Source organism: Carettochelys insculpta, chromosome 3, assembly GCF_033958435.1.
Source record: "Carettochelys insculpta isolate YL-2023 chromosome 3, ASM3395843v1, whole genome shotgun sequence".
Classification (NCBI taxonomy): Eukaryota; Metazoa; Chordata; order Testudines; family Carettochelyidae; genus Carettochelys; species Carettochelys insculpta.
Genome location: NC_134139.1, coordinates 92046255 through 92061642, shown reverse-complemented (window position 1 = coordinate 92061642; position 15388 = coordinate 92046255). Strand labels below are relative to the sequence as shown.

At 44.3% G+C, this 15388-nt stretch overlaps 1 protein-coding gene across 5 annotated transcripts in view; it reads right to left on the bottom strand.

Annotated features, from left to right (window-relative positions):
• IPCEF1 (interaction protein for cytohesin exchange factors 1) overlaps positions 1-15388 on the bottom strand; it is a 98823-nt gene that overhangs the window by 52724 nt on the left and 30711 nt on the right. For all 5 annotated transcript variants that reach the window (XM_074990353.1, XM_074990356.1, XM_074990357.1 and 2 more), the window contains one exon: positions 709-759. In XM_074990353.1, coding sequence (XP_074846454.1) covers positions 709-732 — 24 coding nt within the window. In that variant the 5' untranslated portion in view covers positions 733-759. The remainder of the gene's footprint in view (positions 1-708; positions 760-15388) is intronic.

The following is a 15388-nucleotide window of genomic DNA, read 5'->3' as shown; positions in this document are numbered from 1 at the left end:
GAGATTTTCTGGAATAGCTTATTTCGAAATAGCGCATCTACACACAAAATGCAATTAGAAATAGCACTCAACTATTTTGACATAGAGCATTCTGACACAATAGAGCCTATTTTAGAGCCCTTGGATGCATTATAACTTATTTTGAAATAGCCCCAATTTCCTGTCTACACAGCCCCTATCTGGAAAAGGTGTTATTTCTCCTTGAATGAGTTTTACCAAATTTAAAATAAGCCCTCTGCTATTTCGAAATAGCAGTTGCATTGTACAGATGCTCGCAAAGTTATTTTGGAATAGTGGCCATTATCCCAAAATAACTTAGCTGTGTAGCCACACCCTTGGAAAATAAAAATACATGTACAAGAGAGCCACTTCCCTTAATCCCCAAAATGCAAGATATACTTAGAATCACAGAGCTCTGTCTAGACACAAAATTGGTATCTGTATCATGTTTGCATCTGCAAAAATGATCTGTGGCTATCCACAAATTTGCAGGATTCTAGATACAAAATTTCTATATGAATCCATATCCTCAAAAATTATCCATGGATATCCACATCCACATCCCAGGATGCAGATACCCACAGATACAAAGCGGATATCTGCAGATTTGCAGGTCTCTAATCATACAGATGAAAGGGACCTCGAGATGTCATCTAGTCCTGACCCCTGTAGTCTAGATCATTTGTAATAGGTGTTTTTCTAACTTACAGGAGCATTGCCATCAGCAGCCATGTAGACTTCCAGAACCCAGGGGAAAAACTGTAACAAGATAAAAAGATGGTTAAGTTCTAAGAGACGCTTTAACAGAATACGTCTCAGTGAAAGGGGCAGACAGTTTTCAAAAAATTCTACATTGCCTGAATTTAAGATGGGTTCTTCAAACAAAAGGATACTGTATATGAAGTAGCTTTACTAACAGAGAAGTAAAATAATGATCTGGGCCTGACGTATAGCCTCATCAAGTCTCTTGTCAACATATACAATACAAAAGCACAAAATTAAACTTTGTCTTAGAAAATTAATAGAGATGATCTAAAATAATTTTCCCTTTAGACATTTTTGATTAAAATGAAGAACTTAAGCAAAATCAACTTTTAATCAAAATTCAAGTTTTTAAACTAATTTATCCAAAAATGGGAGTAGTGTCTCAAAGGAATTTAGTTTGTTTCTTATCCCTCAAGGCTCCTCTGTGGGCTAAGATCCACAGCTGGACTACATCTCCCATAAGCCATCCTGGTGTCTACTTTTGGTGGGGAGAAGCAGTGCAATATTAAGTCCTTGGCCATCATGTGTGAGGGGGGATGAAGTCCAGCAGGGGATCTTTCCCAAAAAGAGAGAATCTCTCTCCAGGTTTCAGGCCACCAACCTACATAATACCAACTGCAGACTCTATGATTTTGGAGAGTAATATTCCTTTGGACCCTGAAATATCTGGGTCATGGGAAAAAAATCAAAGCAACTTATTGAATAGAAGAAAGACACAATGACTTTGTGAAGACCAGCTAGCGAGAAAACCAATCCATCAAAAATAATGGATGGGAAAGAGTATTTTGGTAAAGAGCAGAGTTTAGAGAATATAGTATTCTGTTTAAATGAGCAGCAGCAGGAATGTAAGAAAATATAGTCACTCTTCAGGGAATTCTATCTAGCTGGGTTTTTTCTTCTGCTGTCTAAAACTGAAATTTTAAGAGATATGACATTCTTAATATCTAATTATCTATTCTGAAAATCACCACCACCACCATCACACACACCCCGCCCCACACACACACACACCACCACCACCCGCCTGCAAGCACACAGACAGTCTGGCCCTGAACAGTTTGAAACCAAAAAAAATAAATAAATAAAAGTAGCTAAATCTGAAGAAATATATTAATAAGGAGAGATGCTATAGAAAAGAATGGAAAGGCTGTTTAAAAATCATATCCAAGTATAAACAGGAAGAGAGGAAACATCTTAGTTATACAAGCAAATTAAAGCAGACTCATCAAATGCTGGAACAGAAAAACACGGGAATAACTGAACAAACAATTGACAATGGTCATTACTGTAATTCAGAGAATTTACAGATTTAGATCACTCTGTGCCTGTGAGTGGAAGATAAAAGAGATTTAAGTAACTGTCAACGAAAAGGTTTCTGTGTGGCAAAGAGAGGCCCATTTATGCTTCAGGGCTGAATTTGGTTTTAGGAAAATCTTTGCTATGACTTTGACTGAAGGTAACATTTTCAAAAGCATTTCCAAAAGTGACTTTGGTACAGAGGCATCTAAGTCTCACAGACTTTTTCCTTATGTTAGTTAACCTGAGATAAGTCCTGTTATTAACAATCGACTTCTATGGCCTCGCATCCAGCAGGTCAATGGTCTGATGATGGAGGTCCAGAACAGGCACACAATCAATTTTGAAGGTAAAACGTCTTCCCACTAAGCGGAGTTTGAAGCATACAATAGCAAACCCCATTGCCAAGAACTCTCTCTCAGTTTGGGAATATTGTGCTTCCGCTGAAGTGAGAGTATGAGATACAAATAGAACCGGATGTTCCTCCAGGAAAACTGCCCTGGCTCCTGATTGCATTCATCCGTTTGAAAAGCCAGAGGCTGCTTCAGATCAAAAAAAAAGTGCAGGATTGGATCTGATAGAGGACTTGCTGCAGGATTTCATTAAGTCTGTTTTGCTCTTAATCTGAACCAACTGGCCCTGGCTCTGAGTTAAAATCTCACAGCAGGTTGGCAAGGGTACTAAACTGGGGCAGAGCATGGCCACTTATGGATTAAGTTAGGTTAGAGATGAATGTAACCTCTTATGATCAGTGAGTAACACTAGGAAAGTGATAGCTTGTACCCTTTCAAGCATCAGTTTCACACCATTGTCTGACAGAGAATACCCCAGAACAGTGATTCCCAACCTTTTCATTAGTTCAAACTCCCAATCACACACCGCCCCCCGAAACAGTGTGTGGACTCTCCAATCCCTGGATCAGCAACCAAAATAGCAAGAAGAGTCATTTTTATCGGAATTCGGTAAAAAACTCAATGCAAGAGCCACTATGCTTTTAATAAATAACTAAAAACCCTTTAATAAATAACATCAAACCACACTTTGTGTAACCCTTTTTAAGAACAGTGCACACACAAGCATTTGTAATGTGATACATGTTTACTGCAGGATGTTCACAAACTTTTTACACATTCTATTTCCTTACACTTTATATGTGTGTGTTTGCATGACTGTCTTCCTGACTTTCACTCCCGAACCCACTTCAATTATGCCAATTTTACATCATGTTTAATTTCAGTTTTCTTTCTTAAAATGCACGTTGCCCTTCATAGCGGGAATGCTGCAAGCTTCCTTGTCCTTTTCAAAATCAAGAGAGATACAGTATCATCTCCCACAATGCACTGCACATATTAAAGGGGGAGTACTCCAATGTTTTGAAATTACATATTGTTTGCTATTTAGATATGCATTTGTTGTTGGGCTTTTAGATGTTCATCGTTTATCTAAAATAATCAGTTTTTTTTTAACTTTGCAATTATAGTATCAGAAGCTTCAAAGAAGTACTTAAAGACCCACAGCTTAAACGTAAATAATTGGAGAAACACATCTCCTAGAACTGGAAGAGACTGTAGGAAGTCATCTCGTCCAGTCCCCTGCCCTCTTGGCAGGACCAAGCACCATCCCTGACATCTATTTGACCCAATCCCTAAATGGCCTCCTCAAGGATTGAGTTCACAACCCTGAGTTTAAGCAGACCAATGCTCAAATTACTGAGCTGCGCCTCCCACCTAACCCAAACCATTCACAGACCCCCATCAAAGCCAATGCTAGCTGCTATGTACGCTTCCTTAAATGAAAAAGGAAACCACAACATAGACTTTCAGACAGCAATTAATAACATTATTGGAAGATATTTAGTTTAAAAATAATAATTGTTTATAACTTTGCAATTTATTTAAAACTTATTCTCTAAGATCATTTTTATTTATCTGTGTGTGTGTGTGTGTGTGTGTGTGTGTGTGTGTGTGTGTGTGTGTGTGGACCCTCCGCGATACCCTTGCAGACCCCCCAGGGGCCATGGATCCCTGGTTGGGAAGCACATCCCTAGAAAATCTACAGCATCTTTTGCAAAACACAGCTTAGCGGCATTCAATTTTATGACATGTTGGAATTGGGTTAGCACCTAGCTCAGAATACCATTGTGCTCTGGAAGGGTCTTAGCATTGACAAGAACATCATCCAAATACCAACATCAATGGTCCCTGTAATTTTTTTTCCTCCCATGTGCAGAATAAATTTTATTGTGCGCACTGAGACACCTGCTGATGTGCACCACAAATAGAAACACATGCTGCTGGCTGTCGGTGCTTCATTAATCAGCTGGACAGCACTGAACTCTTTTCTGAGAAGCCACAGAGTTCACTGCTTACAGGGGACACTGAGCAACATATACCCTGCATATTTTCATGAAGCTGAGAGACCTCTCTCCAAAATACATCAGGAACAAGATGTACACATTGATAGCTGCACCTCCCAAATGGCATGCTGAAAGTCAGCTGCAACCTTTCAGCCACAGATTGCTAACATGCTAGCAGTAATCCAACACCCAGAAACCTAGAAACCAGTTACCTGACAAGTCTGACCATTAAAGCAGCTTATGTAACATATACGTATTAAGTGCCCTCAAATCTGTGCACAGCCAAATGTGACCATTCTTCTTGTATATAATTGCTGCGGGTGAGCTCCAATCTGCAGGCCCTTCCACCTCCCAGATAATGTCATTATCTTTCATGCACTGCTTGTAGCTTCTCCGCAAGTGCAGGGGGTACACAACACGCAGGCGGTTAAAAGGGCTTGGTACTCATATCCAGCTGCTGGGAATGCACATATCCCATGGAGAGAACACCAGCACTGCTAATAAACCCACAATGAGAGCCCTGAACCATGCATCAGGGAGCCCCTTCTAATCTAACCAGCACAAACACACCTGAGGCGCCCTGTGCAAATCCATGAACAACATAGATCCTATGACAATAATGGAACAATATGCACAAAAGCACCTTAAACAGTTAACCTGCTGAAGTCAAGGCCATGCACCTGTAGAATGCAGCACATACAGTTTCAGCCACTGCCTGCAAAGCACACCCCTGTAGTCACAGAAATATCCCAATTCTGAACTAATCCAGAGGTGAAGTTACACATCACTGTCCACATCCGTCACGCATTTCATCAGTGTACCATTAATTCCTTCAAACAGGATACCAACCCCAGCACCTTACCACAAGAGAAGGTCATATTAAAACAGGGATGCACAAAGTGGAGGGCAGGCCCCCTCATGGGGACATGAAATTTCGTAAAGGGGTGCAGCACGATCAGCTGCTGGCTCTCAGGCTCACCCGTCTCATTGTAAATGTTGAAACATTACTGGTTTTATGTATGTGTGTTCACATTTATATACTGATTAAGTTTTTATATTCTACAGACTTATTTTCTTACGCATGCCGAAAGGGGCTCCCCCTCCGTGAACATTACTGAAATTTCCATCGGTCTGGATTACATTACATAGATTGGGATGATTGCAGGGAGGAGAAGTGGGACCTGACATAAAAAAAAGTTTAGTTTAGTGTTAGTTTGTGGTTTTGTTTTCTGTCTGACACTTCTTTGCTTATTTTTACTTTTCTGTGTGTGTGAAGTATGAACCAAATTAAGAGTTGACATCCTAGAGAAAACGTGCCCACCTGAGTGAATGCCTTTTACTCTCCTACTGAGGAAACCAGGAAGCTGAATTGCACTCACTGTCCTCCTCAGTTGCCCCAGCACTTGCATAGGGCATCATATGGGAAAACTTTGACTGTGAAACCCCTATTGCCATGGCAGCAGCCTGTTATACTCACTGCCTGTGTGGACCACAGGGCTCCTAGGTGCATGCTGGTTGATACCACTGACAGCGAAGACAGCTGAGTAGGTGCGTGGAAGCCCTAGCTACACTGGAAGAGCCTACCCAGTAGTGAAGCCAGCAGCTCCTGGGCACCACCAGGACCTCATTTCATTTTCTGCCCTGGGGCCCAGAAACGCTGCCAGCGGGCTTGTGCACCTTGTCATGAACCAGTGCACTATGGCCAACTATGAAAGTGTACTTCCTTCCCACAAGCTCAGCACTTAGCAGTTCCAGCATGCGGGGGCATTGGCTATGTGACTGTACTGCCATAACAGTAACAAGGAGGACTTGACCCCATTTGCTGATGAGGTCATGGAGACCATAGAATCACAGAACACTAGAACAGGAAGAGACCTCGAGAGGTCATCGAGTCCAGTTCCCTGCGCTCTCAGTCGGACCAAGCACCATCTAAATCACCCCCTACAGGTGCCTATCTAAGCTGCTGTTAAAAATCTCCAGCAATGGAGATTCTACAACCTCCCTATCTAATTTATTCCAGTGTTTAGCCACCCTGACAGTTAGAAAGTTTTTTCTAATGTCCAACCTAAACCACCTTTGCTGCAGTTTAAGCCCATTGCTCCTTAAAGATGGTTTAGGTAGCCTTATATGACTCTTGGCAACTGACCTAGGAAGTACGGCTGACGTCTCAGAAGTAAACACAAAGGTAGTAGCAGCCTAACACATCAAAGTGCTTTGAGCCTGGACCACTTCAAATCATCACAGTCTGAAATGCAGACATACAGCAGCAGACCCTAAGTAGCTGCACACCCCAATTCCCCTTCCTTCTGTGTCCCCTCTCCACTCTCGTTAACAATTGCTGCAGCACTGAGTGCAGGGAACAGGAACCAGGAAACAAACAGTTAATTGTTCACTGACAGGGTTTGCTGCTTTTCAGCGTCCCTTTTCTGTATTTGTATGGCTGCCTTTGATCGGCCAGTTTGTCACAGTGGGGTTTCATCAAAGATGAATGTTTTCATTTTTAGAAATTGATGTGGAAAAAAAATATTGAAATTTCTGCACATTATGGAGTCAGGGGGCAGAAAGCATAGCTTAGATCAGCACAAATTACTAGTACTCTTTAGCTCCGTTCTTACAAAATCTACATTAGCCTAGTGGCATGTGAGTAACGGATGATGTGATGAACATGGAAACACAGCAAATATCTTCTAAGAAATATCTTGCAATAATTTCCACCTAGCTACTGCTTCCATTCTGAAAAATACAGATGTCACTGTCAAAGGTCAAAGATACACAGAGAGGATACAAACAAGTACCGACAATCTTCATGTCAAAGGGGAACCCTAATCTGCTAATCACATTTTTCCTGAAGAATTTAGGAGCTACTGTTCCTGTGAGTTTGTATCTCACGGGTTGTAAAAATACAGTGCATGTGCTAATTTTGCCAGGACTTTAGGCACAAGTCTGGCTTATGGCACATGCCTCAGATGATATCCAGAAGAAGGGAATATGCCCTGCAGCTTGTGAACAAATACTTTGGATATGTTACATATCTTGATTCATATTGAAGCATCCAAATTGAGCATGGCTCAGTTCATGCTCAGAACAGAATAGTATAAAACAGACTGGCTGAAGAAACTCCAGTTTCCACTCAGACTAGAATCAGGCTATGTAACAATCAGGGAAGAGGCAAATGCTTTTGGAGTTCTCTCACTTTTCTTTTCTTTTTTTTACATTTCTCACTAACTTTAGTTCCCTGGTTTTTTGTTTGCCTGCAAGACTTCATGCTCCAGTAGATAAGGAATTGACAGATGAGATTAAACTACCCACAGCTCTCTTTGAAAAAAAAAGACAGCCATAGATTTTACTTAATCACCATTGACAATTTCATAATCATAATGATGCTTGAGGCACATCTGCAGTTGACATACATCAAGGTCATAGCCTCACACAGCAGTCCTTTAGTCATCTCCTGTTCTCTGGGTAAGCTCCTTACAACAACACAGAGAAAAAGCCACCTGAGCTTTAGCCCTATAACGTATGTTGAAACAGATGATTCCTCTGGACCCAGGAAGCAACATATGTGCTGTCCTTTTGACGACTGAAGATGTTCTCAGCGAGTGTGGGCTTCCCTGTTCCCAAACTACTTACCTCACTTGTACAAGGAGATGGAAGACCATCTGTAGATTTTTTCTGACATGCCAGTATTCAGGAAGGTCATAAAATGGTCTGATCAGTCATCCCAACAGGCCAGCTTGAGAGCCAAATGCTGAACAGTTGTGTTTTTGTTTTGTTTTGCTTTGTTTAATTTCCCATGAACTGTCCCTGAGCTGTGAATGCGGCTGCATTCTGCCCTACCTTGCTTGCAACTGAATGACATTTCAATATGTAAATACAGTAAAGCTGCTGCAAAACTACAGATTCTCTCATTTGTTTTTTAAGGGACAAGAACTCTGCATGGAAGCATCATCAACAATTAATGTTTCCCCCAGAGAACCTGCACCCTGGACTTGAGTGATATATTTATGGGTTGATATGTCCCCCTCTGGATAGATGACCCTTTGAAAGGGGAGGACAGGTGTAAATGAAGGCCACCCTGGAAGCAAGAAATGCAGTCAACAAATTTGGTTAGTGCAGTCTGGGTCCTTGTCTGGCTTGTCTGGATCTAGACTCAGACTCAGGGCTCACCTCCCTAGCATCTGGCCCATGGTGGGGTGGAAAGTTTGGAGCCCTGAGCCTCGCCAATCAGATCAGGCAAACTGCAGTCTGGAGCCAGACCACAGGCTCTGCCAGGGGCCAGGAAGTAGTTCCAGGGTCCACTTCTACTCACTGATGTTCCCCCAACTAGGGATTCTGGCTAATCAGAGTAGCAGAGGGTGCTTGAGAGCGGGAGGAGTGATGCAGACTCACGTGCATCCTGTGATGCCGCATAGGTAAGTGCACCACCAACACCCAGACCCTGTGCCCCCACCCCATCCAGACCCCATCTCCCCACCTTCCTGCACCCTCCCTCCAACCCCAGCTCCCCACCCACACCCTACTCCTGCCCCCTCTCTTCCAGATCCTTTATCCCACCCTGACCCCTCCCTCCCAGACAACTCACCCCAAATCCTCCTGCACTCTTCCTCCCTCCAAGACCCACACCCCCAGCCTGGTCCTGCACCCCCCCGCCCAAACCCCCACCTATACCCCCTTCCCACACAGATCCCCCACCCCCAGCCCACTCCTGAGCCCCACTTCTGCTCCCCACTCCTGCCCAGGCCTCCCCAATTTCCAGCCTGCTCCTGCACCCTCCCTCTCACCCAGACCTCATATCCCATAGTTAGGGATCATATTTTTTGCTTCTTCCTTGTGTGGCCCCCAGCTGATCTGTCTATAGGTCAGTGGCCCTGACCCAAAAAAGGTTCCCCACCCCTGAGTCAGAGGATTCAGACCTTCCACATCCTCGTTTTCAAATACATGAAAGGGGGATCCAATCCCCTCACCGGGATGTCTCCCAAACAGAAGAGCTCTGATTCCTCTGGAGAGAGACCTAAGAATGATGGAGGTAAAGTTCATGGCTCCTACCATAACTGGACAAGGATCTGTAGATGTAACCCTGCCTGTGTTCCAGCCCTGTTAATGAGCACTGGGATGTCTAGACAGGCTGCCTGCGAAAGGACTTCGGGGGAAGTCTGAAGGATGCAGATCCGAGACTAGCTGGCTCCCAGAAGAGAAGAGGAGGAGGAAGCAGGAGATGCATGTGAACAAGGATGCTGGTGCTAAGGCTATTCCTGAAGCACCCAGGACAAGCACAGCTTGTTAGGGTGGCTGACTGTCCTGGGGGTATGTTTCTACCCTTTATTTGCCATTGCCCATGTAACTAACTGATGAGTGTGCGCGATAGGATCCCTTTTGTGCTAGGGTAGTTGTTACAGCCCCTATGTATAGCACTTCAGCTCAGCCCCTAGCAGGTCATGTGGTTAGGTCTGGAGAGTCTTGGTTCAATCCCTGGCATATCAGCCACATGGGCAGCCCTCACGCTTGCAGGTTGTAACATGCTGCAGGTTCAAGTGGGTGAGTGACCTGGCTGCCTGGCTCTGAAATTTGCTCTGCTGCTGCTAGCCCTGAAAAAATCCCAGATGGGCTGCCAGGAAAGCAGAGGCCTTCTGGGAAGACAGGACTGTGATACTGAAGGGCCTAACACCCCCTTACTGACCCTCTTGTAGTGCCTTCTAAGAGATGTAAAAACAACAAGGAACCCTGCAGCACCTTTGAGACGAACCGATGTAGTAGGACATAAGCTTTCATGGGCAAAACCCACTTCATCAGATGGATTTGAGAGGAAATATCGCAAATTCTTTCATATTCAGCAGCCCAGGAACCAGGAGGTTGCTGTATGCTCAAATATTCTGCATAATAGAGAGGTGTACCTAGCAATGTGTAACGCTAAAGGAAAACAAGGTTAGATATTCAGAAAAACAAAAAAGTATGCAGAGTACTTTGCCAACAACAGTAGTATTGTACACTGTGAACTTATACAGTAAACCCACGACTTACGCATAGGTTTCGTTCCTGAGCAACCTCACAAGTAAAAATTTGTGTAAATCATGATGGGTCCCCCATCCTGGCTGCCTGCTCCCATGAGCGGCAGGGAGCCCAGAGCCAAGCACAGCAGCACTGGTCAGTTTCCTGACTACTGTGAGTGGTGGGGAGCCAGAAAATGACTGGGGCTGCTGCACCAGCTTCCCAGCTGCTTGCCACTCAAGGGGAGCCAGGAAACTGACCAGCGCAGCAGCACTGTTCAGTTTCCCAGCTCCTGCAAGCGGTGGGTCACGGCAGACCAGGGGGGTCCACTGACAAGGCAGTTCAGCTGCTCTCTGGCTTCCCCCAGCTGGGGAGCAAGGGGGCAGATGGGTGCGACAACCTGGCTGCTCCCCTGTTTCTCCCTAGCTGGAGGAGCCAATGGCAAACCACTGTGGTGGCGCAGCTGCTCTGGCAGGCCGGTGCAGTGGCATGGCTGCTCCCCAGTTTCCCCCCAGCTGGGGGAGCCCGGGGCTGGAACCCACAGGTGGAGCACTACACTGCCTGGCCAACTCCATTTCCTTATTTTGATGCGCGTTAATCCAAGTAACGCGTAAATTGAAATTGCATAGATCAGGTTTTCACTGTACTGTATTTGCTGCATTGATTTGTATTTACTTTCACTATACTGTACTTATGGAAAATGTAACTCAAATTTACTTGATCTTTAACCTAAACAGTACTGTATACTGTGTTTACTTTCACTGGACATGTACTGTGCTTATATGAAACTTAACTAAAATTTACTTGACCTTTTACTTAACTTTATTTCACCACTTTAACATAAATGCTGGTTATCTGAGAATTCTGGATGACAGAATGCCAGTTAAAAAGGGTTTACTGGGAAAAGGCAGTAAGAAAATTACTGGAGAAAAAAAGATGCTATCCATTGTAAGTTAGAGTGATCAGCCAAGGTGATTGTGGCCACTCAGTGTAAGTGATGGGGAGATATGAATGTCCATCCAGGGGAAGTTGCTTCTGTAGAATGTTAGCCAATTAAGCTCCTTATTGAAGCCTACTTGTATAGTATTGAATTTACAAATGAGTCCAAAGAGTTGTGCAGATGAGCTAAGCCACTGCTTGCCAAAGTGGGAGAACAACAACTCTAGAATGGGTTTCCAAAACAAACCTGCCAGGTTTCTGTCCACTCACCTCCCCCACTCCTCAGTAGCCCACCTGAACAGGAGCAAAACCCTGGAAATCCTAACTTCCAGACTCTCAGCACCTCAGTAGCCTGGTGTCTCAGGTTCCAGCAAGCTCTGGTTCAAAAGCTCCAAGGTTCCCAGTTCAGCTAGCATTCCAGCTCCCAGAGCCTCATCAGCCTGCCAGGCAGAATTTCATTTTGAAATCAAAATGTTTTTTATTTTTCTAAATGTATTTTTAATTTCTGATTTATGTAGAAGTTTCAATTTTTGTTGTTGTAGTTGTTCCAAATTGAACAGAAAATAAATGTGAAATTCATCTGTGAAATGGAATTTACCAGGTCCCTTACACATGAAGGTCTTGAGAATGAAAAAATTTAATCTATAACTGTATATATTCATGGAGCCATCTAGTGGCCAGAAATAATTTCAGACAATGAACACATTACCTTAGAAATCAACCAACCTAATCTACACACTCACGCCTGGAATGCCCCCGATTTAATTTTATGTTGCACACTGAACATAGAACAACATATCTGAATCTAATAAAGCTGACTGGCAATTGTAGCAAGAGCAAATCACTCCTTTCCAAAAGTGAAACCAAACATGTCACAGCTGTCAGATAATAGTAAAGTACAAGGTAATAGTAAAACTGATTGTTCAGTCACTAATACTCGGCTTTTCCCTTTGATGCACACATCTGAGCGTAAAAGAAAAAAGAATGTCATTACATTGTTTCATCCATGCATTGAGACACTGATGCTCTGCCTGCCCACCTGGCCTTGAATGTGGAACTGGAAGCATTTCAGAGAATGCCACCATGGAGGTCATACATTTCAATCCCTTTCCTAGAAGCTTAAAGTTGGCCTCCAGAACCTCTCTCCAGCCCTTTTCTATGTCATTGGTGCCTAAATGTATCACAACCACCAGCTCCTCCCCAGCACTTCCCATAAATCTACCTAAATATCTTGAGAGATCTGGAACCTTCACGCCAGGCAGGCAAGTCACTGTACTGTTCTCCCAGTCATCACAAATCCAGCTGTCTATTTTTCTAATGATCCACTCCCCCATTACTAACATCTGCCTTTTCTTAATGACTGGAGTTCCCTCCCCAGGAGAGGTATCCTTAGTGTGAGAGGGTACAACAATATCATCTGGAAGGAGGGACCCACCTATGGGGTGGTTCCCTCTGCTCCAGTTGAATGTTCTCCTTCCCTGAGCCTTTCACACACCTCAACAACACAGGGCCTGTCTGAATGGAAGTGGGACAGTTCTACAGTGTCCCAGAAAGCCTAATCTATGTACCTCTCTGCATTCCTTAGCTCCTTCAATTCAGCCAAAGCCAGTAAGTGGTCTCTGAGAGCCAGGAGCTCCTTGCATCAAATGCACACATATGCCACCTGTCCATGGAGCAGTTAATCATACTTGCTGCATTGGGTACAATAAACAGGATAACCCCCACTTTGCTTGTGGGCTGCTGCCTGCATTTCCTCCTACAAATAATTAGAGTCCTGATAGCATTTTTTTTATTTAAAATCAGGTAGTTCTAGTTTAGTTTAAAAGAAGTTTTAAAGAATGCCAAGCGTATCCAGCCTCCTTCAAAACTCCCCCTCTCAATACCCACATTGAACTCCCTCTTAGCTGTTGCTGTTAGCTAAACTTCCTCGTTGCTTACAGTGCACTTTGTATAGACAACCCCTCCCCCTGTTAAGGCTTGACCAATGGACAGAGGGTTATAGATTTCAAAAGTTCATTAAGAATCGCACAGTTTCCAACTGCTGTCCTCAGCACAAGGGTCTTCAAATAGACAGACACAAGCCCAGAACACAGTATCTTTTAGGCAACCAGCTACTAACCCCCCGCACTCCTACACAAAACTCCATTAGCAACAATCCAGCAGCAAACTGACCTGACCCCAACCTCCCTGCCCAGCGCTCTCTATCCTCCACGCCTGGCTGAGCCCCCAGGGCAGCCCTGGCTTTCCCGATACTGGGCATGTCTTCTCGTGTGGTGACATGACTTAAACCAACCCACCTGGCAGGACACTGCTTTTGTCCAGAACTCTTGCTAACATACAGAATGGCACCTTTGCCCCTCCCATCTAATATTACCAGCCTGGCCAAGTACATGCTGTTATGCCTCCTGTTTCTTTTGGCCACTACAGGACTCTACTCGCTTTCCAGTCGGACAGTCTAACCTTGCATGGATGTTTCAAAAGCACTATCAAGTATAAGAAAGACCATAAACAAATGGTAATGTCTTACAGAAGTACTGCAATGGCAAGGTATTTGGGCAAGTCATCCAGGCTATATTTGCACTGCAATGAAAAACCTGCAGCTGGCCTGTGCCAGCTGAATCTGGCTCACAGGGTTTGGGCTGTGGGGCCATTTCACTGCAGTGCAGGTTTTCAGCCTCAAAGCTGCAGCCCAAACTCTAGGACACAGTGAGGTGGGATGGTCCCAGCCCAGAAGCCTACATTGCAGCGAATCAGCCCTGTAGGCCGAGCCCTTCAAACCCAAGTCACCTGGCCCATCCCAGCCACAGGCGTCCAGTTGCTATGTAGACTCAGGGATCTGAGCCACTGAGAAGATATCTACAAAATGGGCCTACCTCGAGAGATGTTGTGAAGATTAATACATTACAAGCTGTGAAGTGTTTTGCAACCTACTTGTGAAAAGCACTGTGTAAGAGTGAGGTATTTTTCCTACTATTATTTAATATTTTGGATGTAGACCATCTAACCTTGGCCTGGTACTAGTACACTAGTGTTACTGAGTTATGAGTGACTTGTGACCAATGAAGAAGCCATCCTAACAGCTGGGTCTGACTGGAAATAGTTAAAAAATCCCAGAAATCTTTGTGTGCCCATGTGAAAACAAGAGTCCTATTCAGTAAAGGCAAAAAGCCAGGCACCTTCCTGAAGTAGGGTTTCTATAGTGCATGGTCTCAACCCTGTTCTGAAATAGAGAAAAAAATATTTAGGGGATTTAAATGCACATGACAAACACCACAGCCGAGAGACAAATTTTATCCTCACGTCTTCAGATCTCACAATTCTAAGTCATATCTATTGAAGTAAATGCTGCCAAACCAAACCTAACCAAAAATCAGTTATTCCACAGCTTTAGTTAGAGAGGAATGTGTGCAGACCAGACTACTACATAAGGTCTTGTTCACACAGGAAAATATCCTAGAAGAGCTCATGCGGAATTGCTATTGCTAAGTAGCTATTCCACATTCGCTCACTATCTCCCCGTGTGGACACTCTCATTTTACAACAGTGGTGTCCAAAAGGGCTCACCACGGCCCCCACCCCTCACCAGGCACTGCTGCACGCAGTCAGGCACCCTCCCCCACCCCAGATTACTCGTGGAAGCCAGCCCAGAACGTGGTTGCCGCTGCACTGCACGAGCTGCCCTAGAACCCGGCTGCAGATGACGACTCATGAGCCACCTTGGCTACGTCTACACGTGCACCCAACTTCGAAATAGCTTATTTCGATGTTGCGACATCGAAATAGGCTATTTCGATGAATAACGTCTACACGTCCTCCAGGGCTGGCAACGTCGATGTTCAACTTCGACGTTGCTCAGCCCAACATCGAAATAGGCACAACGAGGGAACGTCTACACGGCAAAGTAGCACACATCGAAATAAGGGAGCCAGGCACAGCTGCAGACAGGGTCACGGGGCGGACTCAACAGCAAGCCGCTCCCTTAAAGGGCCCCTCCCAGACACACTTTCATTAAACAGTGCAAGATACACAGAGCCAACAACTAGTTGC